The sequence below is a fragment of the Rhineura floridana genome, chromosome 2, assembly GCF_030035675.1.
Source record: "Rhineura floridana isolate rRhiFlo1 chromosome 2, rRhiFlo1.hap2, whole genome shotgun sequence".
NCBI lineage: Eukaryota > Metazoa > Chordata > Lepidosauria > Squamata > Rhineuridae > Rhineura > Rhineura floridana.
In genome coordinates, this window is record NC_084481.1 from 81,443,313 (window position 1) to 81,468,358 (window position 25,046).

Here is a 25,046-nt window from a genome sequence, read left to right on the forward strand (position 1 = left end):
TGGTTGATGGCAGCAATGCGCGCGTGTAGCATGCATGGGGAAACCTCAGCCGCCATCTTGATTGATGGCAAACCACAAAAAACAGCAGAGAAAAAGGTAAGTAAAGCAGGGGGATGGTGGGCAGTTCGGAAGCTCGTCACGCGATAATGTTTTTTAGCTTATGCACGGGCCCCCAAGAGCTCCGGGCCCCTAGGCTTCAGCCTACTAAGCCTAATGGATAATCCACCTCTGGACAGCAAGTGGGTGGCTAGCACACAACATGTTAAAATGGGCATTCCAAGGGTAGGTGAAGTATAAGAAAATGCAAAAACACAAATTGGAGGTGGGAAGGAAAACAAAAACAAAGAGAAGGGCAAAATCAAATGCTGATGTTGCCAACTAGGCATGTGGGGATGCTTGTATAACTGGGAGAAAAGAGGCAAGAAGATCTCTCATGTGCATTACATGACTGGCCCAATGTTTATATACCATATATAAGATAAAGAAAAATTTAGGAACAAATAACTGTAGTGGAGAACATCTTTGGTGTGTGTTAGAAAATAAAGGGAAAAGATATGATATGAAGAGTGCCTCAAGGCGAAATAGTTGTATGACTTCTGTGATGTTAATCTGAAAGCTCACCAAATCTGTCTCCATCTGGACTTCTTGTTATATGACTGCTCTTATAAAAACAGAAATGCTGTGTTGTAATTATACTATAGTCAGCATGGATTTTTTGCATTCCACAATGTTAAATTGAAAATACCCCCATGCCATTCTGATGCTTCCCATAAGCTCATTTCAAAACGAAACATTACAAAACTTATAGCCCTTCACTAACTACACTTGCCAGGATTCTTTGGGAGAAGCCATGACTGCCTAAATTGAAATAACAGTCTGGTGTGGATGTGGCCAGGGACAACTTTGGTTTAAATTTGGGTGGGAGGCTATATGTGTCTGCTGTAGAATAAAATGATGGAGGAAATGCTGAAAAGCAATAATACTAGGTTAGATTCTCTGTAGAAACAGTAACACAGAAAAGAAGCAAAGTAAGAAGAACACCAACAGCAAACATACAAAAATGTAATTCTCCATCTTCGGAGACGGCAGGTGTTGCCACCACTCACCATATGCTCAGAGGCACATGTTACCAAATTCTTCCAAGCTACACAGGAAGTGTGGACTGTGTTGGTCTTTGGACTATGAAAGACCAACTCAAATTGTGTTTGCATTTTGACAAATTTGTAGGGCAGTACAATATCTCAGAGAGGAGGTCAGGTCTCATAAGAACATACGAAGAGCCTGCTGGATCAGGCCAGTGGTCCATCTAGTCCAGCATCCTGTTCTCACAGTGGCCAACCAGGTGCCTGGGGGAAGCCCGCAAGCAGGACCTGAATGCAAGAACACCCTCCCCACCTGAGGCTTCCGGCAACTGGTTTTCAGAAGCATGCTGCCTCTGACTAGGGTGGCAGAGCACAGCCATCATGGCTAGTAGCCATTGATGGCCCTGTCCTCCATGAATTTGTCTAATCGTCTTTTAAAGCCATCCAAGCTGGTGGCCATTACTGCATCTTGTGGGAGCAAATTCCATAGTTTAACTATGCGCTGAGTAAAGAAGTACTTCCTTTGGTCTGTCCTGAATCTTCCAACATTCAGCTTCTTTGAATGTCCACGAGTTCTAGTATTATGAGAGAGGGAGAAAAACTTTTCTCTATCCATTTTCTCAGTGTCATGCATAATTTTATACACTTCTATCATGTCTCCTCTGACCCGCCTTTTCTCTAAACTAAAAAGCCCCAAATGCTGCAACCTTTCCTCATAAGGGAGTCTCTCCATCCCCTTGATCATTCTGGTTGCCCTCTTCTGAACCTTTTCCAACTCTATAATATCCTTTTTGAGATGAGGTGACCAGAACACTATGTCCACTGGATCACCTCTATCTAAGTACACTATGTCCACTGGATCACCTCTATCTATATGCTTGTTGACACTCTCAAAGAATTCTAATAGGTTACTGAGACAGGACTTTCCCTTGTAGAAGCCATGCTGGCTCTGCTTCAGCAAGGCTTGTTCTTCTATGTGCTTAGTTAATCTAGCTTTAATAATACTTTCTACCAGTTTTCCAGGGACAGAAGTTAAGCTAACTGGCCTGTAATTTCCGGGATCCCCCCTGAATCCCTTTTTGACCTGAGGGACAAGTTACATATTTTAGTTTGTAAAATAGTTTGCTAGTTATCAGATACATGTTAGATATAAAATAAAGATTTAACCCTTTGCTCTTTTTCTGATCTTCTCACCTAGACAGCTACTAAACATTATTTGTTAAAATATTAACCGCACTTAAAATGTTGTTTGCTTTTTAATGAGCACACTCACAAGATTTGGAATATAGCACCAATACATTATTCCGTGTTCTCAAGAGCTTCTTGAAGTCCTTCTGATCACTAATTTTTTCTATTAGTGGGGACATCTTTGCTGATAATAGGCAGGCTGGAAAGATGGTCTGCAACGGTAAGACAAAGAGAAAAACAAACAAATGGAAACATTACTTTTATGACCCAGCTTGTTTAATAATACTGCCCTCAGCTCTCCTGATGCTTTCCAAGTAGCAAAAACATTTCCACATCTAAAGCAGAGTTTAGAAGGAGGTACACTGAAGCTACTGCTAGATCTTAGTGATTTGCTACTGCTTGTGACCCTGTTTTAGCCAAATCATGCTCTCCCTGTAGTCTTCTAAACCAGTGGTTCCCAACCTGGGGATCACAAAGTAATCTCAGGGGGGTCGGAAAGAGCCAAGAGAGGAATTATTAATTTAAAACATTAATTAATGGTCTGTGCAGCACAAACCTGCGAGCCTGCACTGCATGTACACACAGCCACTTCTGGCTCCCCTTCCTTTCAGCTGGCCCAGTCAGTTTCCGCCACACAGAGAGCTGAGCAGCACAGCACTAGAGCAAGTGCATCAAGGGAAGAGCCCAGCTGGACTTAGGCTGCAACTGTAACCAGGTCTACTCAGAAGCAAGACCTGTAGGAGGTCAGTGGAGCAACAGCCATATGAGGTCAGGTTAGACTGACAGATACTGGCTGACCCAAGGCAGTAAGTGAGCAAAAAATGTTGGGTAAAGTAAGTTTTTCAAATGTCAAAGTGCACATGCTCAGTGTATTTTTGTTGCTGTTTATCAAGGCTTTGAGTGTGTTTATATACAGTTGTATATGTTCATTTTAAATATATTTTAAAATATGCTGAGTTGCCCAAATTCTGTTGTTTTAACTTTTGAGTTCTTTCGTGGTTTAGGGTTGGCAGGGCTCTCGTACCTTTTACAGCTGTGTGGCAGGCAAAAATTAAACAGAAATTAATTAAGCCTTTTCTAGTATGGAAAATTTCACCTATTGACATTCTGTCTGTTAGACATATTATTATTATTACTGTCATATGGAGCTTCCTGAGCCAAGTGCTGAAAAGGAGGCATCGCTGTATACAAGAGTAACACTTAAAACCAGAGTCCAAATGCCCTGGCATCAACCAGGCTCTGTTCACCACTTTGAGTGGTTTACTTTTATTTCCTTCCTTTCATTTCCTTCAAAATTTGTTAAAAGTTGTTTATATTGCTGTAACCTGCCCTGGGATCTTCTGGTGAAGGGCTGGTAATAAATGTAATCACCATCATCATATTTGCTTTTGTGATTAATAAAAAGTGACATTATTTAACACTTTAATATGTATATTTTTCAATTAACAGAGCCTAAAATGACAACAATGAGCATTGGGAGTCACAAATTGTTGAGGTTACAAAGGGTGTCCCATACTCCTAAAGGTTGGGAACCACTGTTCCAAACACTGGAGGGGAGGACTAGCTGTGATGTTAAATGCATCTTTGAATTTACCACGCATGTTTTTAAATACAAATAGCAGCCTGAGTTGGAGGAAGGGAAGCACTGATAATTATTAGGATTGCAGCAAGTACAGAAGGCAAATTTAACCCTTTCCTGTGCTGCTATGTTTCCGATAAAAACAACTTTTTTGAAACCATTTGCTGTGGAATCAAATCCCATGCGCTATCTACATTTTTAAAAAAACCTGGCCCATAAAATGCAAAGACACATTTTACATCATATCTAGTTTGGCCCATCACAATTAAAATAAAGAGATTGGAAACCTCTGCCTCCTCCCTGCGATTCAAGCACTAGCTGAAATTACCGATGCATATTTCTGCAACTGAAACTTTTTATTCTAGTTTTGTATATTTGCATATTGTAATTGCTCTTTGTGCCACTTCAAATGTAGGCATGATTGAGGGGGCACAAAAACAGGCCTTTTCAGTGATGGCACCCAGACTATGGAGCCTCTCCCTAGAGGGCATCAGGTGCCCCTCCCTCACTTATGATCTTCAGATGTGCTCTTTTTAATTTTATCCTTTGGTGTGTGCTGAATTTCTCTCTCCCTGCTGTGCTGATTTTAGTTTTAATCTGCCAGTTCCTGTTCTCCTGGTCTTTATAGTCCTGGGTTTTTATTATACTAGTTATGAAATTTGTACTTTTAATGGTGGCCCTTGTTTTAAATGTACATATATCTCACACATCCATGAACATATATATATTTGTTATTGTCTCAATACACACACATATATACATATACAGTATACCCCTTCACAGCTTACCCCCTAAGGAGAAAACACATGTTTCATGTTTTTATCCATTTTAAAGTGACATACCCTGCCTTGAACCTTCATGATAGAGGCCAACTATATGCTTAAATGAAAGTTGGTAATTATGCCATCACACCCACTTTTTCTATTTCCAGATGCAAAGCATTCCTTAAAAAGTATAAAACATCAGAACTCCTTTTAAAGGCACAGCTTTACTCTTGCAAGTCACTCTTATGGGTATACATATATTTTAAAAAATATGTTGTAGCCTTGGGAATAATTAAAGAAGTGGAGGGCTTACTAGTGCAGGAATACTACACAGAGGACCACATTTTTTGTTGTTATGTGCCTTCAAGTCAATTACATCTTATGGCGACCCTAAGGGTGCACTAATTTCTTTAAAGCGCAATTACAGAAACAACCCTGAGAATTAAGGTGTCATGTCTGCAATTAACCCTGGTTCCCTTATTTTAGCTAGAAGTGAGCGCCCAGTATTGCATTCTGCCTATTGAAGTGAAAGCCCAAGTTATTTACTTTAAAATGCACTGATTACCTGTTCAAACCTTCCAATACATTGCAGCAGATCATGCATCTTCTGAGAGTAAATAGGCCCATTATGTAAATTAGGCTTTGAAGACAAATCAAAGACATTTCAACAAAGTTTCACAATCACCAGATTTTGTGGCAAAATCCAGGTGTCTTTATTAAAGAGGTACTTACAGAGGTAGCTTGAAGCTTATTTCTTTCACAAGCGGAAAAGAGGCAGTGCCAGTTTCAATCAGGTTTTCCCACAGCATTATAAACCCCTTGAGAAAAACATGGTTTTAGAAACAATGAAGCCATTACGGCTCCACACATGCAAGGGCCTTGTATCTTCTGTGTCACCTTTGTTGCATAACACAGGATTGCAAACATTGATTCCTGTCAAATAGGGTTTAAAAGCATGCACTGACAACCAAAACCCACATAGTATCTTATGTCATGTGTGTGGCCTGTCTTCAAGTCGATCCCAACTTATGGCTACAATATGAATAGGGATTTCATGGTAAGCAGCATTCAGAGGGGGTTTACCATTGCATCCCTCTGAGGCTAGTCTTCCCCAGCTGGCTAGGGCCTGCTCAGCTTGTCACAGCTGCACAAGCCAGCCCCTTCCTTGTCTGCAACTGCCAGCTGGGGGTCAACTGGGCTCCTTGGGACTATGCAGCTTGCCCACGGCTGCACAGGTGGCAGGGCACATAAGCCCTCAGCCACTCATTGTGGGGGGTGATCTTTAGCTGGCCCTTGACACCCAGGAGCCACGAGTGGGGATTTGAACTCACAGACTCTGGACTCCCAGCCAGGCTCTCCTCCCCACCACTCAACAATTCCTGTAAAACCCAAGATTTTCTTTAGTACCATGTTATTTCCTATCACCATTTTCTCTGTATTAAGATTAATGTTTACCCTGTTGAGGCCACCAGAACATAAATGTTCACTGCAAAGAGTGTTACGCTGGCAGGCTAAATATGGAAATCTGCATAATCAGGCTTAAGCCTCTGTATCAGATATTCCTTAGGTGATCAAGGGCATCCAAAGAACCCATCACCTTGAGATAAATGCTGTGGACTACATGACATTTGCAAGTTGATAAGAGTTAAAGAGTTGGATAACACAATTCTCTTTGAGAAGAAGCTTTGTGCATTAATTCCAACATCAGATCTTCCAGCAGGCCATAGTTCTCAAAACAAAACATGAAGCTTCCTCTGCAAACAGCTGCTAGTTGTCACTAATTCACTCAGTTTTATTGTCTCTCTTGAGTAGACTAGGAGGCGGAAGGATAATCTACTTACATCTCTTTGCTAGAGGTACAAAGGGATCCATCTTCATCACTTCGGAGTGTGTGGTGAGTGATGGGCGCTATTTTTAAAAAATGACATTTTTTTGCTTTTTTGGACACGCTTCTTGTGGGCCTTGAGAATGTCATGAGCCCAAAAGCTTCTACACTCACCTTCTCCCCTACTCACCCCCAGTTGTTTAATTAATATATGTCAATTATACCTCTCATGTATTTCAGTCAGCTTACATGGAATTCTACTTATATTTCTTCCATAAGGGATTATATATACACACTCCATAATCATTAACGAAACATAATGAGAACCTACTAAGTTTTCAATGTATATTTGATTTCTTTTACATGCAATACAATCCTACGCAGGTTAATTCAGTTCTAATTGCTCAACTGAGCATACTTCTAGGCAACTAGAGTGCATCTGCTGTGTCCACTGGCCTCTGTGTGTTGTTGTTTAACACCAGATAGGTACACAATAAGACCATACATCCATGAGTTGATTGTGGATGAAGGTGCCGATTTGGTGTACATTACTGAGACCTGGGTGGGTGAGCTGGGAGAAGTTGATCTCACCCAGCTTTCCCCACCTGGATACTCGGCGCAACATCAGCACAGGCTGCAGGGACAGTGGGGAGGAGTTGCTGTGGTTTACAGAACTTCCATCTCTGTCACCAAGAAACCACTCTGTCTTGGAGCTGGCTATGAGGGCCTGCACCTGGTGTCAGACCAAGGAGACAGGAAGCTAGGGTTGCTGCTGGTGTATCGTCCACCCTGCTGCCTGGCAGCTTCTCTGACTGAGCTGGTAGCGGCCATCTCGACTGTGGTATTGGAGGAGCCCAGAACGATAATCCTGGGTGATTTCAATGACCACGCTAAGGCTGCCTCTAGTGTTCCAGCTTGGGACTTCATGGCTTCCATGACGACCATGTCTCAATTTGTCACTGGCCCAACGCTTAGGGCAGGGCACACCCTCAACTTCATTTCTGCTCCAGATGGAGAAAGGGGTGGTCTGAAGATGAGGGGATAGATGTCACCCCATTGTCATGGTCAGACAACTTCCTGGTGAAGTTTAGACTTATGGCTCCATTCCTTCCCTGCAGGGCTGGTGGACAGATAAAGATGGTCTCCCCAGAGACTAATGGAATCCACAGGTTCCTGAATGCCCTGGGGAGTTCCCAGTAGATGGAGCAGGTGACCCTGTTGAAGCCTTTGTCATGCTGTGGAACAGCGAGGCGCATCAGGCTCTTAACACGGTTGCCCCTGAGCGCCCCCTCTGGCATTGTGGAGCCCAGTTTGCACCTTGATACACCAGTGAGCTAAGGGCAATGAAACAGGCTGGACGACGGCTAGAGCACAAGTGGCGAAAGACGTGCTGTGAGGCTGATCAGGCACAAGTAAAACATCATAACCTTGCCTACTGTGTGGTGGTGAGGGCAGCGAAGAAGGCTCACTTCTCTGGCACCATCGCATTCTCAAGTAGCAATCCAGTAGAGCTTTTCCATATTGTCAGGGATCTATTGACATCAACTCCAGGAAATGGAGTCTCAGACCCTTCAGAGGCCCACTGTGAATTGGTTGCAAGGCACTTTGAGGGTAAAGTTGCTCGCCTTCGTAGCAGTCCTGATGCCCCATCCACATCTACTGTAGTCCACAATGAGGTCTCCAGTGCAACGTCTGCTGCAACTTCTTGGGAACGGTTTCAGTTGATGCAGCATAATGATGTAGACAAGGTGCTTCCAATGATGCAGCCAGCAACATGTCCTCTAGACCCTTGCCCTGCTTGGCTTATTAAAGCTTGCCGAGGGGGTTTGACCAAGTGGATCCAGGGTGTGGTCAATGCATCACTGTGGGAGGGAGTGCTTCCAGCCGCCCTAGCAAGAAGCAGTGATCTGACAGCTCCTGAAAAAGCCCACCCTGGACCCATAGGTCTGCGACAATTACCGATCAGTCACAAATACTCCCTTTTTAGGGAAGGTGATTAAGAGGGTTGTGACACAGCAATTGCAAGTACTCTTTGATGAAACATTATCTTGACCCATCCCAGTCTGGGTTCAGGCCTGGTTATGGGACTGAATTGGCTTTGGTCACCCTGATGGATGACCTTTATCAGGAGGACAGGAGGAGTGCAACCCTGTTACTCTTTACTTGATCTCTCAGCAGCTTTTGATACAATTAACCATGGTATCCTTCTGGGCCAACTTGGTGAGATGGATATCGAAGGCACTGTTTTACAGTGGTTCTGATCCTACCTCCAGGGTCGTTTTCAAAGAATAGCATTGGGTGATTGCCTTTCGGCACCCTGGCAATTGTGCTGGGGGGTGCCACATGGTACCATCTTGTCCCCCATGCTGTTTAACATCTATATAAAGCCCTTGGAAGTGGTCATCAGGAGATCTGGGGCAAGATGTCAGCAGTACGCTGATGATACCCAGCTCTATTCTCTGTAACATCTGAATCGGGAGAGGCTGTGCAAGCCCTAGATCACTGCCTGGGCTCGGTGGTGGGGTGGATGACAGCCAATAAACTGAGCCTGAATCTCAGCAAGACAAAGGTGCTGTGGGTTGGTGGTTCCTGAGTTCAGATAATTGTTCAGTTGCCTGCTTTGGATGGGATCATACTCCCTCTGAAAAAGCAGGTCCATAGTCTGGGGGTCCTCCTGCATCCATCTTTGTTGCTACAGACCCAGGTGATCTCCGTGGCTAGGAGTGCCTTTTACCAGCTTCGGCTGGTAAGACAGCTGTGGCCGTTGCTGGACCGGGATAGCCTCACCACTGTTGTCCATGCAGGCTGGATTACTGTAATACGCTCTATGTCGGGCTGCCCTTGAGGTTGGTCCGGAAGCTGAAGCTGGTGCAAAACCGGGGTTTGGAGTCGGTATGTCAAACCTTCGACTCCAATTCTGACTCCAACTCCTCTATTTTTCTACTGTCTGACTCTGACTCTGACTCCTTCATAAATGGCAAATGTATATTAATGTATCAATATCAATATTAATATTAATATTAATATTAAAATATTAATTTTATTTTGAAGTCGGAGTCAGTACATTTCTACCGACTCCAACTCCACCCAAAATTGCTTCCGACTCCGACTCCACAGCCCTGATGCAAAATGTGGCAGCGAGACTGCTTACTGGGGCAGGGTATCACCAACATGTCACCCTGCTAGTGAAAGAATTGCACTGGCTGCCCATTTGCTACCAGGCCAAGTTCAAGGTTCTATTTTAAATCTCCACAGACGACAGATCGTAGACAACCAAAAAGTTGTAAACAACTAAATATCACTCAATTCTGCACCCGAAAGAACAGCACACAAGAATCTGTATTTGCCTCACCCCCATCACGTATTACCTTGGACCCAACTGATTTAAAGGACCCGCCGACTGCAGTTAGTCACGACCAAGCTCGTCCGAAACTCCATTCTAGGACTTCCTCCTATGAGATCTCAGATTGGACCTTGGATTCTAGTGTTTTTTTTCAGCTGCGGGATCCCCCTTCATCAACTACTCCGAATCTGGCAACTGAGTTGGCTCGAGCCGATATGTTGCCCTCTAGGAAAACAGAACCAGCCCTTGTTAATCCCACCTCTTTAAAGGAGCCGTCTTCAGATACAATTGAAGAACTGCGAGAGGATTTAAATTCTTCTCATTACATCGACTCTGTGGATACGTTCCCTATTGCTCCTGAAACTTCTTTTGTACTTTTACAATTGACATCATTTGCGGAGCAATTAAGGGAGATTAAGAACTTTATTTCAGAGACAAATAAATTGTTAAGAACCTTAACGGAAGAATGCCTGAAGCTCCCCCCTCTGGCTAGTTCTATTATTACTGTTGATAAGTCTCCCTCTAAAGTTATTCCGACTGTCACAAAGCAACAAATTCCTCATAAGCAAAGCACGAAGAAAAAGCAGCCTAGAAGTTGCAAAAGACAGTTAAGTAAAAAAATATAAAAAACTCAAAATTTCCTAGATATAAGAAGATGAACTTCCACAGACTATTTAAATTGTTAGATGAATTACTCGCCATAGAGCGAACAAGGGGAATTTTAAATCGATCTGGTATGACCCAAGCATCAAAAGCAGACACACTTATATCACAGACCTCTCTACAGCAGACAGCCTCCCAGGCTTCAACGGTGGTCCCTGACGTTTTTTCTTCCCCTGGTCAACTTACAGACAGTCTGATTCAAGAATTAAGAGGAAATACACCTGCTTTACAGGCCCCTTTACAGCAGGCAACCTTCCAGGCTTTAACTCGGCCTCCTGATGTCTCTCTCTTCCCTGACCGTCCTACAGATTGTTTTCACATTGATGAAAAGAATGAAAAGAATGATGCTGGCACCCACTGGAAATTATGTCTTAGCAACAAGACCTTGATTTTATCTCATGTGCCATATCCCTGTCCACTAAACCATTTTGACAACTATAAATTTTTTAATATCAAGACATATATCCAGCATTTTTTGCAGACTCAGAATTTAATTTCATTTAACCCCAGAGACTTAATTAAAACTGAAATCTTGTCCAAAGCACGATCGGGCATGTCAGTCCTGCTCACATTTAATACTAGTAAAGCTATGACCCTATTTTTAAAGAGAAGACGTTGTTTTAGTAACCTGGACATAGGGCTCCATAGACATTTCATCAATGTAGCCGCCCCTTATTCTTTAATATCGGGGTGTACAGTCTCTAATTTGCAAGTATCTTCAGCTGAACATTTGGCTATACCAGCAATTCTATCGAACACTGATGTTTCCGGATGTACTCCTTTAATTTCAGACTCTCAAATGAGTCGTTCAACTTCTCAATTGCAAAGTTCCTCAGCTGATAGGGTACCTGCTAATTTTGATTTCGAACAATCGCAACCTTATATTTTTCTGGATAAAAACGTCGATGATTTAATAACTAAATTCCCCAATTTTTCTGTTGATATCCAAAGTGATATTATTGATAATTTACAGAACCTTCTTTCAATTCTACAGAATAAACAACCCACCTCTGATATGGAGGTTGTTGATGTAACGCTGACTAATACCTCAGTATTGTCCTTTCCAACCAGGGAGCATATAAATACAGAACGCCTCAAGTCTATACCAACTGCTGATGCATCACAATTTCAAGAATCTCTTACATGTTGAACCACCGAGCCATGGCGATTTAATATTCATCGACCCCCTTTAGGACCTAATGGGCCCAAAAATGAGCGGACTAGAAATATGGCCACTATTTCTATACCAACAATACTAGGAAAAGGGAGATATAATCGCCAAACCACTCTTTGACATTTTAAGAGCTATTGTTCGTTGCGTTGCATAGTAACTCTTACTCGAGCCTCACAAAGAGCAGAAAATCCCGTTTCAAACAAACCAATCTACTCTGACTATTCAGCGTTACTTTTTAATGCAAGATCAGTCAATAACAAAACTGCCATAATCTATGACCTTATTAAAGATGAACGCGCTGATTTCGCATGTATAACAGAAACATGGTTGGAAGATTCAGGAGGAGACAATTTAAACAGCCTCTGTCCCCCGGGATATTCTGCCTTTCATCAGCCTAGACTCGACAATCGAGGAGGGGGGGTAGCTTTTATTTATCGTGAATCCATCTTTCTATCCAGACTACCTTATAAAAATTATCTAGGTTTTGAATTCCTTTGTCTAAAGCTCGGTCGTCAGAACCCTGTTGTAATCTTATTAATTTATCGTCCTCCTCATTCCCTAACTGATTCTATGTCTGAACTATTTGATCTGATTTCAGGATTGATGTCGGAGTCTCCCAAACTTTTAATATTGGGAGACTTCAACATTCATGTAGACTCTCCTTCTCTGCGATCAGCTCACGATTTTCTGACCATGATGTCTACTTTGGGTTTACAACAACTAGTTCAGGCCTCAACTCATATTGCAGGCCACACTCTTGATCTTATCTTTCAATCACACCTAGATATAAATGACTTTCGAATAGATAATATTGTGATCTCTCCATTGTTATGGTCGGATCACCATCTGATCCAATTTAAGTTATCAGCAATGTTCTCTTCTTTTAGGACTACGTCCTCTACCAAACTATACCGCCCCAGAAGATTATTAGACCCAGATACGTTTATATCCAGGCTTAAGAACCATGCAAATCCCTCTATGGGAGAGCCAATTGATACCTTGATCAACTCGTGGAATAGTAGGATGACTGAAACAGTGGATGCAATGGCTCCTCTCCGCCCATTGAAAATAGTTAGACCTAAATCTGCCCCTTGGTTTTCAGAAGGCCTATTAAAAATGAAACGCTCCTATCGGCGTTTAGAAAGGCGGTGGCAAAAGACAAAGAGCCCTTCTGACCGAACACATGCCAAGAAATCTGCCAAAATCTATGCCTCTGCTAGACTTGCAGCTCAAAGATCTTTCTATTTGATGGCAATTGCCTCAGCGGGAAACCAACCGAAAGAACTTTTCTGTATAGTGAATGGTCTTTTGCATCCATCCCAACCGGCTTCCCATTCAGTCTATTCCCAGGCCCGCTGCCAAGAATTTGCTACCTTCTTCGAAGACAAGGTTGATCAGATTCGTTCTTCCTTAGATCATACTGAAGTAACAGAGGTAACTAACATCATATCAGATACTGGCTGCCCCCTTTCTTATTCTACCTTTCAACCTGTTCTTCCAGATAATATTCCTCAGCTTTTAAGTAGAATGAATCCAACGACCTGTCTACTCGATCCATGTCCATCTTGGCTGATAAAAACATCTAAAGCGGAATTAGCAAGTTGGCTCAGTATAATTGTTAACTCTTCTCTACAACAAGGCCGTTTACCTGAATGCCTGAAAGAAGCCATCGTTACACCACTATTAAAAAAACCCTCTCTTGATCCCACACTGTTAAACAACTTTCGCCCAGTATCCAACCTGCCTTTTCTGAGCAAAGTCATCGAAAGAGTAGTAGCTACACAGATTCAAATGTTTATTGATACCACCGATTGCTACGACTCTTTTCAATCAGGTTTTAGGCCAAATCATGGGACAGAAACAGCCTTAGTCGCACTAATTGATGATCTTCGGCTAGAACTAGATAAGGGCAATTTGTCCCTACTAGTTCTATTAGATCTATCAGCCGCCTTCAATACTATCGATCATGACATCCTTTTGGATCGTCTCTTTGAAATAGGACTTAATGGCACGGTTTTACAGTGGCTTCGCTCCTTCTTAGAAGGCAGGCTTCAGAAAGTTGCCCTCGGGGATTACTGTTCAGAGCCCTGGCCACTACAATATGGCGTCCCGCAGGGCTCCGTCCTATCCCCGATGTTATTTAACATTTATATGCGACCTCTAGGTAAGATTATTCAAAAATTTGGGATTCATTACCATCAGTATGCGGACGATACACAGCTCTACTGCTCTTTTCCTCCAAATACTAAAGAAGCTGTTCGTCCCCTTAATCAATGCCTCACGGCAGTGCAGAATTGGATGACCAAAAACAAACTGAAGTTCAATCCAGACAAGACAGAGGTCATCCTTATTGGAAAAAGTCCCCCCCAAGAAGTTGGAATTTTGCCATCACTGGATGGAGTATTACTTCCTCTGAAAACGCAAGTCCGCAGTTTGGGCATAATTTTGGACTCAACCTTGACCTTAGAACCTCAGGTTGCAGCCGTCTCCAAAGCTGCATTTACCAAACTAAAGCTTGTCCGTCAACTTGGACCGTTCTCAGGAATGTCTGATTTAAGAAAAGTAACTCAGGCCCTTGTAACTTTGCGGTTAGATTACTGTAACTCCTTGTATGTCGGACTTCCAGCTAGATCACTTCGACCGCTTAAGTTGGTACAAAGAGCAGCAGCAAGGATGATCATGAGAACTGGCCCTCGGGTCCATACCACGCCTCTTCTTTATTACCTGCATTGGCTCCCCATAGGACTTCGTCACCAGTTTAAGATATTGGTCCTAACATTCAAAGTTTTACATGGATTGGCACCTGCATATTTAGCGAATCGTCTCTCTAAATTTAAATCTTCTCGTCCGGTGAGATCGGCTACCGAATTTACCCTTAATGTTCCATCAACTTTCACCATCTGCCAAATGGCCACTAGAAAGAAAGCTTTTTCAGTCGTAGCTCCTACTTTATGGAACAATTTACCGCTTGAGATACGGCTCTCTCCTTCTCTCATGGACTTTCGCCGTCGGACCAAAACTTTTTTATTTCAACAAGCTTTTAAGGTTTAAATGGAACTGTTCTGATTTTTAGTAGTAACTTTGTTTTGTTATATTTTTTGTATGGTTGTATTGGTTATATCTATTGTTCACCGCTCTGAATTTGGATTTTTCCGAACTAGAGTGGGATATAAATCTGCAAATAAATAAATAAATAAATAAATATTTTGGTGTACAAAGCCCTATACAGCTTGGGACCAGGATACCTGAAAGACAGTCTTATCCCTTATATGCCCAGTCGATCACTGCGCTCTGCAAGTGAGGGCCTCCTGCAGATACCATGTTATCAGGAGGTCTGTTCATAGGAAACGGACCTTTAGTGTCACTGCACCTACCCTGTGGAACTCCCTCCCCTTAAATATTAGACAGGCACCATCTCTGTTACCTCTTTGGCGCCTATTGAAGACCTTCCTCTTTCAACAAGCCTTTTAAGTTGAGACCTTATCCCAGTCTGCTTCTGTGTTGGAATTGCCTTTTAATATGCTTTTAAACCATTTTTACAATGCTTTTTAACCTTTTTTTTTAAAAGAAAAGAAAATCTTCAAAGCTTTTTTAAAAAAATGTTTTTAAAGTGGTTTTGTTTTAATGTATTTTAATGGCTGTTTTTATCATGTTTTAAAGTGTTTTTAGTGCTTTTGTTTGCTGCCCTGGACTCCTGCTGGGAAGAAGGGCAGGATATAAATCAAATAATAAATAAATATAAATAAATATAGGCCCTGTGTTAAAACACTTACACTGGGTGCCTGTTTGTTCCAGGGTCCAATTCAAGGTGCTCACATTAGTGTTTAAAGCCCAAAACAGCTGGCCCCAAATATCTGAAAGACTGTTTCCATCCCTACAAAGCTTCTTGGGTGTTAAGATGATTAAAGAGGACTCTCTTGGTAGTTCTGCTACCTTCATCTCTGTGAGAAATGGCAGCCCAGAAGAAGCTCTCTCTGTGGCAGCCCCTAAATTGTGGTAACTCCCTCCCAATAGAGGTGCATCTAGCATCTTATTTTTATTTTTTTTATTTTATTTTTATTTAATTTATATCCCACCCTTCCTATCAGTAGGAGCCCAGGGCAGCAAACAAAAACACTAAAAACACTCTAAAACATAAAAAGAGACCTTAAAATATATTCAAAAAAATATTTAAAAACATGTTAAAACAAAACATTTTTAAAATCATTTTTTTCTTTAAAAAGCTTTTAAAATATCTTAAAAATCAATTCCAAGACAGACACAGACTGGGATAAAGTCTCTACTTAAAAGGCTTGTTGAAAGAGGAAGGTCTTCAGTAGGCGCCGAAGAGGTAACAGAGATGGTGCCTGTCTAATATTTAAGGGGAGGGAGTTCCAAAAGGTAGGTGCCTTGGTTGTATAGCTTTTGCCATATGCTAAAGATGTACCTCTTAACCGGGGTCTTTGACACCCTATGCAATTTGTTTTGAACTGTTTTAAATATTGTATTTTAAATTGTTGTAACCTAACCTGGGACCTTATGGTGAAGGGCAGGTAGAAAATTGAAATAATAATGTGCCAAAGGAATTCTACCTGTAACACACTTTGAGTGGGAAAACAAAGAGAATAATCAGAGAATATTTCCATATCACAGAGGTACCATGGTAAAAAGAAAAGTCACAGTAGTACATCAGAAACTTACGCTTTTTTAATAAATTAGGTATGTTTTATGATGTTTGAGAGCCAGTGTGGCGTAGTGGTTAGTGTGTTGGACTACGACCTGGGAGACCAGGGTTTGAATCCCTACATAGCCATGAAGCTCACTGGGTGACCTTGGGCCAGTCACTGCCTCTCAGCCTCAGAGGAAGGCAATGGTAAACCACCTCTGAATACCACTTACCATGAAAACCCTATTCATAGAATCGTAGAACTGTAAGGTCATTGAATCCAATCCCCTGCTCAATGCAGGAATCCAAGTCAAAGCATGCCCAATGGGGGCTGTCCAGCTGCCTCTTGAATACTCTGGTGTTGGAGAGCCTACCACTTCCCCGGGTAATTGGTTCCATTGTCGCTCTAACCGCTCTAGCAGTGAGGAAGTTTTTCCTGATGTTCAGTCGAAATATGGCTTGAGCCCATTATTTTGTGCCCTGCACTCTGGGATGATGGAGAAGAGATCCTGGCCCTCCTCTGCATGACAATCTTTCAAGTACCATCTGTTAAAGTTGTTGGACTCCCAACTCCCATCATCTCTGATTATTGGCCATCCTGGCTGGGGCTGATAGGAGTTGGAGTCCAACAACATCTGGAGAACCACAGTTTCCCCACACCTGATTTAAAGTATAAATTTTGTAACTTTTTTTTAATTGCATTACATCTCTACACTATTGTACCTTTGGTTTCCTCAAAATATAATAGTCTTTAAGTCCTTGTTGTAATATGATTACACTGTAAATAGTGTAAGCAACAAATTAGAAAAGCAACAGACAAAGGCCATTACTATTTGACAAGTGCCTGGAATATCCTATGAAAAAACATTTGTTACAAGGAGGATTCAACGCAGTAAAATCTGAGGAGCTGCCTAGTAATAGAGCTTTACTGCATCATTGGAACAAAATGAGATATACAAAACAAGACTGCAGAAGGGCTGGATTATTTTTTTTTAGAAATTAGAATCCATTTTTTAAAAAGATGTCAAAAATCAAAATATGTATTTTTTTAGACTGGGGTGGGCAGAAGATGGATTGGGATCTATTGGTAGATCTCAGGATGATTTGCAATGGATTGGCAAAGGTCTCCAACTCCCAGTCATATAGCAATATGAATGGCTCTTCCCATCAACTAGACTGCTGAAATGAAGAAAGTTAACTTGTGTGCAACTGGGACCACATTTCAATTCTGGAATCGAAAATAAATTTCTGGGCTCAAAACATGCTCAGAGGCACCTTGCCCTTTAATTCTAGCTGCATATCTTTTACATCTGACTCTGGTTAGTAGGTCTTGGAGTTCTAATGAAAAACAAAGAAGATCTGACAAGCCTGAAGTCTGCCACCCCAATTTACCTACCAAACACTTGGGATTTTTTTGTGCCCTAGTATGGACACCTGTGTCTCCATACAGAGCTTTTCTTCAATGAAAAAAGTGCAGAGGCAAAAAGTCTAGTTAACTTGCAAGTTTCCTTAAAATTAGAGGTGGAAGGATATGTCAGTTTTGGTTCTCTCGGTTTAATTTTTCCAATCTTAAATTCAGTTCTCCACATTTCTGCACCAATTTGCTATTTTTTTTACTCCTCATGAAAATTCTTCAAGATTTTAGTATGAATTTCTCCTAACACATTTTTGTATGCTGTTTTGACTAATGTGCATATTTTTGCAAGTACTTTCTACTAATATAATGCATTTTGTATGTTATTTTCACTAAAATGATCGTTTTCATGCACACTTTCCACGAATGTATGCAGTTTTTTAAACATTGGTTAGAGAACTAAATAAGTGTGAATTTTGAAGGATGTCTGTGTTTTGGTTCTCATGTTTCAGAAAGTGCGGATTTGATAGATTCTGCTTTAAGCGTGAACAGAAACAAATTTCTCCTCCATAGCTACTTGCAATATTTTTAAGGTCATTCAAAAGATACCTGACCACTGGCATTGGCCAAGTACAGCAATTACTATACAAACTCCACTTTTGGATAGTTGTTACAATGTAAAACAGCTGCTAGGATTGGCATTCTAACCATTGACTCTATAGCTAGAATATATGCTCTTCACAGCTGTTTACTTTCCTTAAAACAAACCCTGCAAGTGGTTATAAAATACAATTCTGAAATCTTCAAATGAGTTAGATACAATTTTAATGTTAAACTGAACAGTTAGTGTATTTTGGGTCCTAAAAAAACCCCAGCCAGAAACAATAAATGGGAGGGGAGACCAAAAAACCCCCAAACCTCTGGTCAAACACATCTAGTAACATTGCCAAGACAGGTCAGCTACACACTTTATGAATGCTGGGATATGACTCAAGGGATATATTCACACCACATTGTTTATAAAAAGACTTCGCATAAGGTTCTACTAGCCAGTCAAAAAACCTCTATTCATTTGTTTTATACCCAAGGTCACAAAAATGGATGAGCACATGTTGAGAAGCCAGGAAAGTTGACACACACTTCTGGAAAGGAAACTATCCCTATTTCTCCTGTGAAGCTCATAACAGGCAATATGAATCAGACACAACTTCCAAAGCTTGCCATTTGACATGTGCAAGCACACGCATTCACAATCTGTAAATTCAAAAATTAACTCTGCTGAAGACATCATCAACCAATTTGCAATATGGGAAAACATTTTGGGAATTACTGAAAACAAGTGGTTTAAAGAGCATTATTATAGCTGTTAACATTTTTAGAAAAGCAGGATCACACCAAGTCAGACATTACCCAATGTGAGTCCTAGCTGAAGAGGGCATCAATTACTCCTGCAGGTTTACAAGAGAGCCTAAAAATGAGCAGACCATTAAAAAGACTTTTCCTCCCATCATCACGTCTCTATGCAATGTCGCTGAGATGTTCTGGGTAATAGAACATTTTCTGTCTCCAGTCTTATTCACCCAGCTCACTTCAGTAACACTACTGTGAAACAATTGCTCGACATTTTGTGTGTAAAATCTCTCACATCCAGTGCAATTTAGTTGTTTTTATAATTGAAGTAGGACTCAAGTCAGAGGCGTTATTGGCACTACCTTGTTCTGTTTGGATAAATTTCAGTCTGTTTCCTTCTCACCAAAATAGCTACAACAGCATAACTAGTAGTGCAAGTAGTGATTAAGAACTTCTAGATGGCGCTGGTGTCATCATGGACTTCCAGACCTCTGAAGATGACAATTTGTTAGATGGTGATGCATGCATAGTGTGTGGGGGAGAGCTCCTCGCCGCTGCTTCCCAGCACGGGGTCTCCTGCTCAACAACAGCTGCTGCCGCGTCCTCCTCCTCCTGCTGCTCCAGGCAAGGCCCAGGTCCTCGCCACAGCTCCTCGGCATGGGGCCTCCTGCTCAACAACAGCCCAGTGCAGGGCCTCCTGCGTGGGGCCTCCCAGTGCGGGAGTCTCCTGCTCAACAACAGCCCAGTGCCTCCTGTCCAACAACAGCCTGGCGCGGGGCCTCTTGCGCGGGGCCTCCTGCTCAACAATAGCCACCACCACCACATCCTTCTCCTCCTCCTGCTCCAGGCAAGGCCCAGGTCCCCGAGCTCCCGCAGCTGCCCCCCCAACATAAACTATCACCAGCAGCAGCAGCAGAAGCCCGGGGAGCAGCAGCTGAGTGAACCCAAAGACATGGAGAGGAAGCCAACTTTCAAACAGCAAACAGCTTCATTGTATCAAATGCCTGTCACCCTTCTGCCTCTTGGGAGCTGCCGCCCCCGCTAACACCACTTCCTCTGTCTTGGCAGTGCCGATTATGATAAAGTTATATGTTATTTAATTTTATTTGTTATTATAATGTTATTTGTTATTTAATTTAATTTTTGTAAATTGTATTGCTTTTATTGTATTTTTATACCTGTGTTAATTTTTACTTGTAAGCCGCCTTGAGGGCCTTTGGCCAAAAGGCGGGGTATAAATACAATTTAACAACAACAACAACAACAGGCAACAAAAGGTTTGGGGAAGTGCATGTAATCATATTTGTTTGGGATACTGGCCTATCATGGATGGTTCTGATGGAAGGGGGGAAATGACCCGCTGCAGTAGAGAGGAAAGCTATCATTATCTCTTAAGGAAGCAGAAGTCAGTGTCATTTTGGATGCATTGCCCCACAACCAAAGATGGGTAGCGACATACAGCTGCATTGAGACATCATGCCAAACAATATTTTTCCCATCCAAACCAATCTGCCGAGACACCATAGCTTGCAACAGATATCAAACCATGGTTTGAAGCTGGTTTACAAAGCACATTTTATGCTGTTGTTTGCCTTTGTGTCAAAATTCACAAAACATTAATCAATCAGTTATAGTTATTACACCACCTCAAGAGATGGCTACACCATGGAGACAAGAGATGAAGCTGAGTGATGGGCAGTTGTAGGAGGAGCAAACGACCATGGGTTGTCTGCTATACATGTGGAAGCTGAAACCAGGGTGTAAATTCTCAACAATAGGCACAAGCTTTGGTGTAGAATATCTGAACTGATTCAGCAAGAGAGACGGGATTTCAAAGCACTTAAAACTGTGTGCCATGCTTACTACTCTTAAACCCAGGGATCAAAACTCATTTATACCAAAGTGGAACATATAATCAGATTCTGCAGTTACAAATTATTCACTTTGTAAAGGCCTCAGGGAACATAAGCTCTGGGATTCATGTACTATATTCAGATTGAATGGCTCTGGGGTGTTAAAACCAATGTGCAAAACATTTCAAGACTACCATTTTTATCTTTTTTCTCTCTCTTCTTCTTTCCTCGATCTTCAAAGTTGAATAATTACCTGTTTTTTAAGACTTTCTATTTAGCCTTCAGGTCAATATTTATTAGTAAGATAGTCCCCTGAGCTCTTCCATTAGATTTTCCAGCAATCCCTGTAAACTGTAGAACTGTTGCTCATGCAGGAATTGACAGACCAATGTATTCACTTACCTGCGTTTCAGATAAACATGAAAAGTATCTGAGGTCAGTTAGCAGGAGGCCAAATGAACTCTTTAAAAAGCCTTGCACAATGAACAGATAGGGTGCACTTTTCAGTTTTGTAAGGCTGCAAAGCTGGTTTACACATACCCAGGACAGTAGTGTTTAAACAAAAGCCAGCTCACTTTTACAGCACATTTTTTATCTACAAAAGCACTTTTGGAAAACCCACCTTACAGTATTACAGTAGGCCCCCACTCATACGGCGGGTTACATTCCAGACCTCCGCCTAAAAGCGAAACCCACCGAAATGCGGAACTTCATTAATAAAATGGCACCCGATGCCTGAAAAACGCTGTAAAAGCAGAACAAGCACCATTTGAGTGGGGCTTTACTCTATTTGAAAGCCGCCGTATTAGCGGAACGTCAAAAAGCGGAACCCTACTGTAATCCAGTTCTTGATTTAACTTGATACTCTCAGCCATTCACAAAATGATCTGAAGGTTTCACATAGCAACCTAAGCTAAGGGAATTCAACACTCTACCATATGCAGGGATCAGGGCTGTGGAGTCAGAGTCATGGAGTCGAAGTCAGAGTCAGAAGCAATTTTGGGTGGAGTTGGAGTCTGAGTCGGAAGAAATGTACTGACTCCGACTTCAAAATAAAAACTTATAATATTATAACAGGAAATGGCCCGCAAACTTGGTGTTTCTCTGGAAAGAGATATTAGGAAATTGGAGTTGAACCAAAAGGAAGAACTTAAAAAAACTCTCAGGGGCGCTTTGTATTTCTTAAAATGGATGCCTGCACATGCCACAGAGTGAACTATTTTGCCATCAATGTCCGATTTGTTTGTGACAAGAATGAAATAGTTACCAAGACACTGGCAGTAAGAGACACAGAAGCTCATCACACCAGCGAGTTTCTCCAGGTCTTAGTGGAAAAGGTTCTGCAAGATTATGAACTTAAAAAAGAACAACTTCTTTGTATTGTAACTGACAATGCTTCAAACATGCTAAGTACAATTAAACTAATGAATGCAGATAATGAAGGTGACCAACAGCTAGAAGAACACTTCAGAGATATAGGAATGTTTGAAGAGCATGCTCCTGCAACTGAAAAACAAACTGAAGTTGCTACAGAACAAAATTTGTTATTACTAGTTGATATACATTTGCCATTTATGAAGAAGTCGGAGACGGACAGTAGAAAAATAGAGGAGTCGGAGTCAAAGGTTTGGTGTACCGACTCCACAGCCCTGGCAGGGATGCAGCATATTGGCCTTGGGCTAACAGGCTTTGGCTCACATTGCACTGCCTAGCCATAAAGCTCATCAGAAGCTCTTGGTCAACAAAGCCTACCTCACAAGATTATTGTAAGGTTAACATGAAACAACTGAAATGACTAACAACCAAATAAAAGGGATTTATTATTTTATCTGCTTAATGCATTGTATCCATGTTTTAAGAAACATATTACCTCATTGAGCATGTCTTTAATATTGGCAGAGGTTTACCTACCAAGAAATCATGGAATAAATATTTATTCAATAAAGAGACTAAGGATCTGTAACAAAATTCTAACAAAACCAAAATGCCATGATTTGAGGAAGTTTGCTTGTCAGTAAAAGCAATTTAAAAATCAGCTTAAGGGCCAATTCACATATTACAACTAATCACTTTATTTTCTCCTTCTTTCAGGTCACACAGGCATCCAGCTAATGCTGAACTCTGTAAAAAGTGGCAGCTTGGAACCAAACTACCAGGGTAGCATCTTCTATTATCAGGGATGTATATTTTTGGAGCTGCTCTAATCACAGGTGGTGTAGCCATAATGTTTCATTGGTTCTTCAATCACATAATACACTGCTTAACATGAATAAACTAATGCCATGAGCGAAAAAGGTGGGAAATCAGCAGCCAGTTACTGTTTATAACAAGCCTCTACATTTGGAGCACCTGTTACTCAACTGAAGTATTATCTCCCCAGTTCATTTTTCATGCACAAGAGTGGTGTTCTCTTTAGAGGTATTTCTTTATTCTCTGCATTCTGTTTCCAATTGCTATAACCAACTTGACCCTACTGTCTTGCTATTTCCCAAATATGAACAGACCAGGTGTTCCAAATGACTCATAGTTCTCAGATTCAGATTCCCTTCACAGCTCTCTCAACAAGTTATTTTGTCTTATCTGCTTCATTGACAATATGTGGAAGAATCAGCATGACCTAACCTGGGTCATGATGACGTTCTGCACGCTAGTCAAGCTCCTTACCCATGGATAGTAAAGTATACACAGACACATGGGGACTTAAGTCATAATTGCTGAAGCAATTATGCTACTCAAATAGAATTCTCAGATGAGCCAAGCTAAGCACATGAAGCGTAAGACATTTGTCATCGTGTTGGCCCAAAAGATAACACACATTTTAAGATGTGGCAAGCTTTCCTGCACAGGAGTTTTTCTTCAGGCCCTCAAGAGACCGACACCCAACTGGGTAAGAACATGTGAAACCTTAACTATAGATGCAGAATCTTGTAACATTTCTGGAGCAATGAGGATGCTCTAGAAAAATTGTCACTGCAATCTATCCAAAAGCAACTTTTCAGGGTCAAGCTTGGGGCAGATCCCCAAGTTTGAAGTAGGAGCCATATATACACAGCACTTATTGGCTCACTCCCACAGCGAGCCCAATAAATCTCCCCACAAAACCTATGACCCTTCAGATGTTATTGGACTAGTTCCCTGGGTAGTGCAATTGATTGTTAAACCACTCTGAGAATTGTAACTGTGTGAGGGGAAGAGGAGTCTCCTAACAACCCTCAGCACTCTTAAACTACAGTTCCCAGGATTCTTTGAGGGAAGCCATGACTGTTTAAAGTGGTATAATAGTGCTTTAAGTGTACAGTGCAAATGTGGTCTAAGGAAGCTTATGTTTTTTCCAGTTTTTGAAGTGACTGCTACGGTACTTGTTGATAGTAATTTACAAGTACACTTGGAACTCTAAACAGAATGTGCACCTCTGCATCTAAGAAACAACATTACTGAATGAGATCAATAGGCTATCCAGATCAGCATCTTCCTGACTCCAGGTATTACCTGACCAGCTAGAGTACGGCATTCTGTCTGCTCAGTCCAGACTTTTGGCAGGATAAGAATTAGGTATCATGTATAACTGTGAACTGCTTCACTGTTGCACTGTCTTCAATTCTATAATCTCTATAACCATTTGGCCTTTCAAAGGAGGAATAGCATTTCATTGAAAATTAAAGAATTCAGGTCTATTTAACATAACTCCTCTTAAAGCTATTTTATCACCATCCTAAGATAGGGAACATCTCTATTTTTCACCCCAAGAAACACTGGCTCAGTTCAGACATCATACCAAACCACAGTACATTTATTTTTTAGTTATTAATACATTTTGTTTCTTGCTTGTCATTATGAAATAATCCTAAATCTGGGTGCAATATCAATAAAACTCAATAAAACCATACAGTCAGTGAACAACTGTAAAAAGGGTTGAGAACATACACAGTCAAGTAGACATTTACAAAGTGTAACAACACAGATTCAGCCAAAAGCCTGAGGGAGTAAATAGGTCTCCAGTTGGCACGGAAGGCTAGTAAGACACTGGACCAACTGTATCTGAGGGGAGAGGAAGTTCCACCATCAGGATGCCTGTAGCAAACAACCTCTCTTGGATGCCACATAAGGCAATCCCTTCTACACATAAAGCCTATACCATTGAGCAACAGCTCCTTCCACCAATATTTGCAGTTTTCTATAAACTCAACATGCAGCTTCTTTAACATTTCCAGAAAAGAAGGATTTAC

The 25,046-nt window shown here is 41.5% G+C and overlaps 1 protein-coding gene across 6 annotated transcripts in view; it reads right to left on the reverse strand.

Moving 5' to 3' along the window:
* The window catches only part of PDIA5 (protein disulfide isomerase family A member 5), a 271,149-nt gene that overhangs the window by 218,819 nt on the left and 27,284 nt on the right, over positions 1-25,046 (reverse strand). For 4 of the 6 annotated variants that reach the window (XR_009760542.1, XR_009760541.1, XM_061609087.1 and 1 more), the window contains exon 2: positions 2,356-2,482. The exons of 1 other annotated variant lie outside the window; for it this stretch is intronic. Coding sequence is in view for 3 of the 5 variants with exons in the window: in XM_061609087.1 (XP_061465071.1) it covers positions 2,356-2,482 (127 nt within the window). In the remaining 2 variants the exon portion in view is untranslated. Of the gene's footprint in view, positions 1-2,355; positions 2,483-9,806; positions 10,007-25,046 lie in introns of all 6 variants that reach the window. One more of the 6 variants, XM_061609088.1, reaches the window with a different exon arrangement.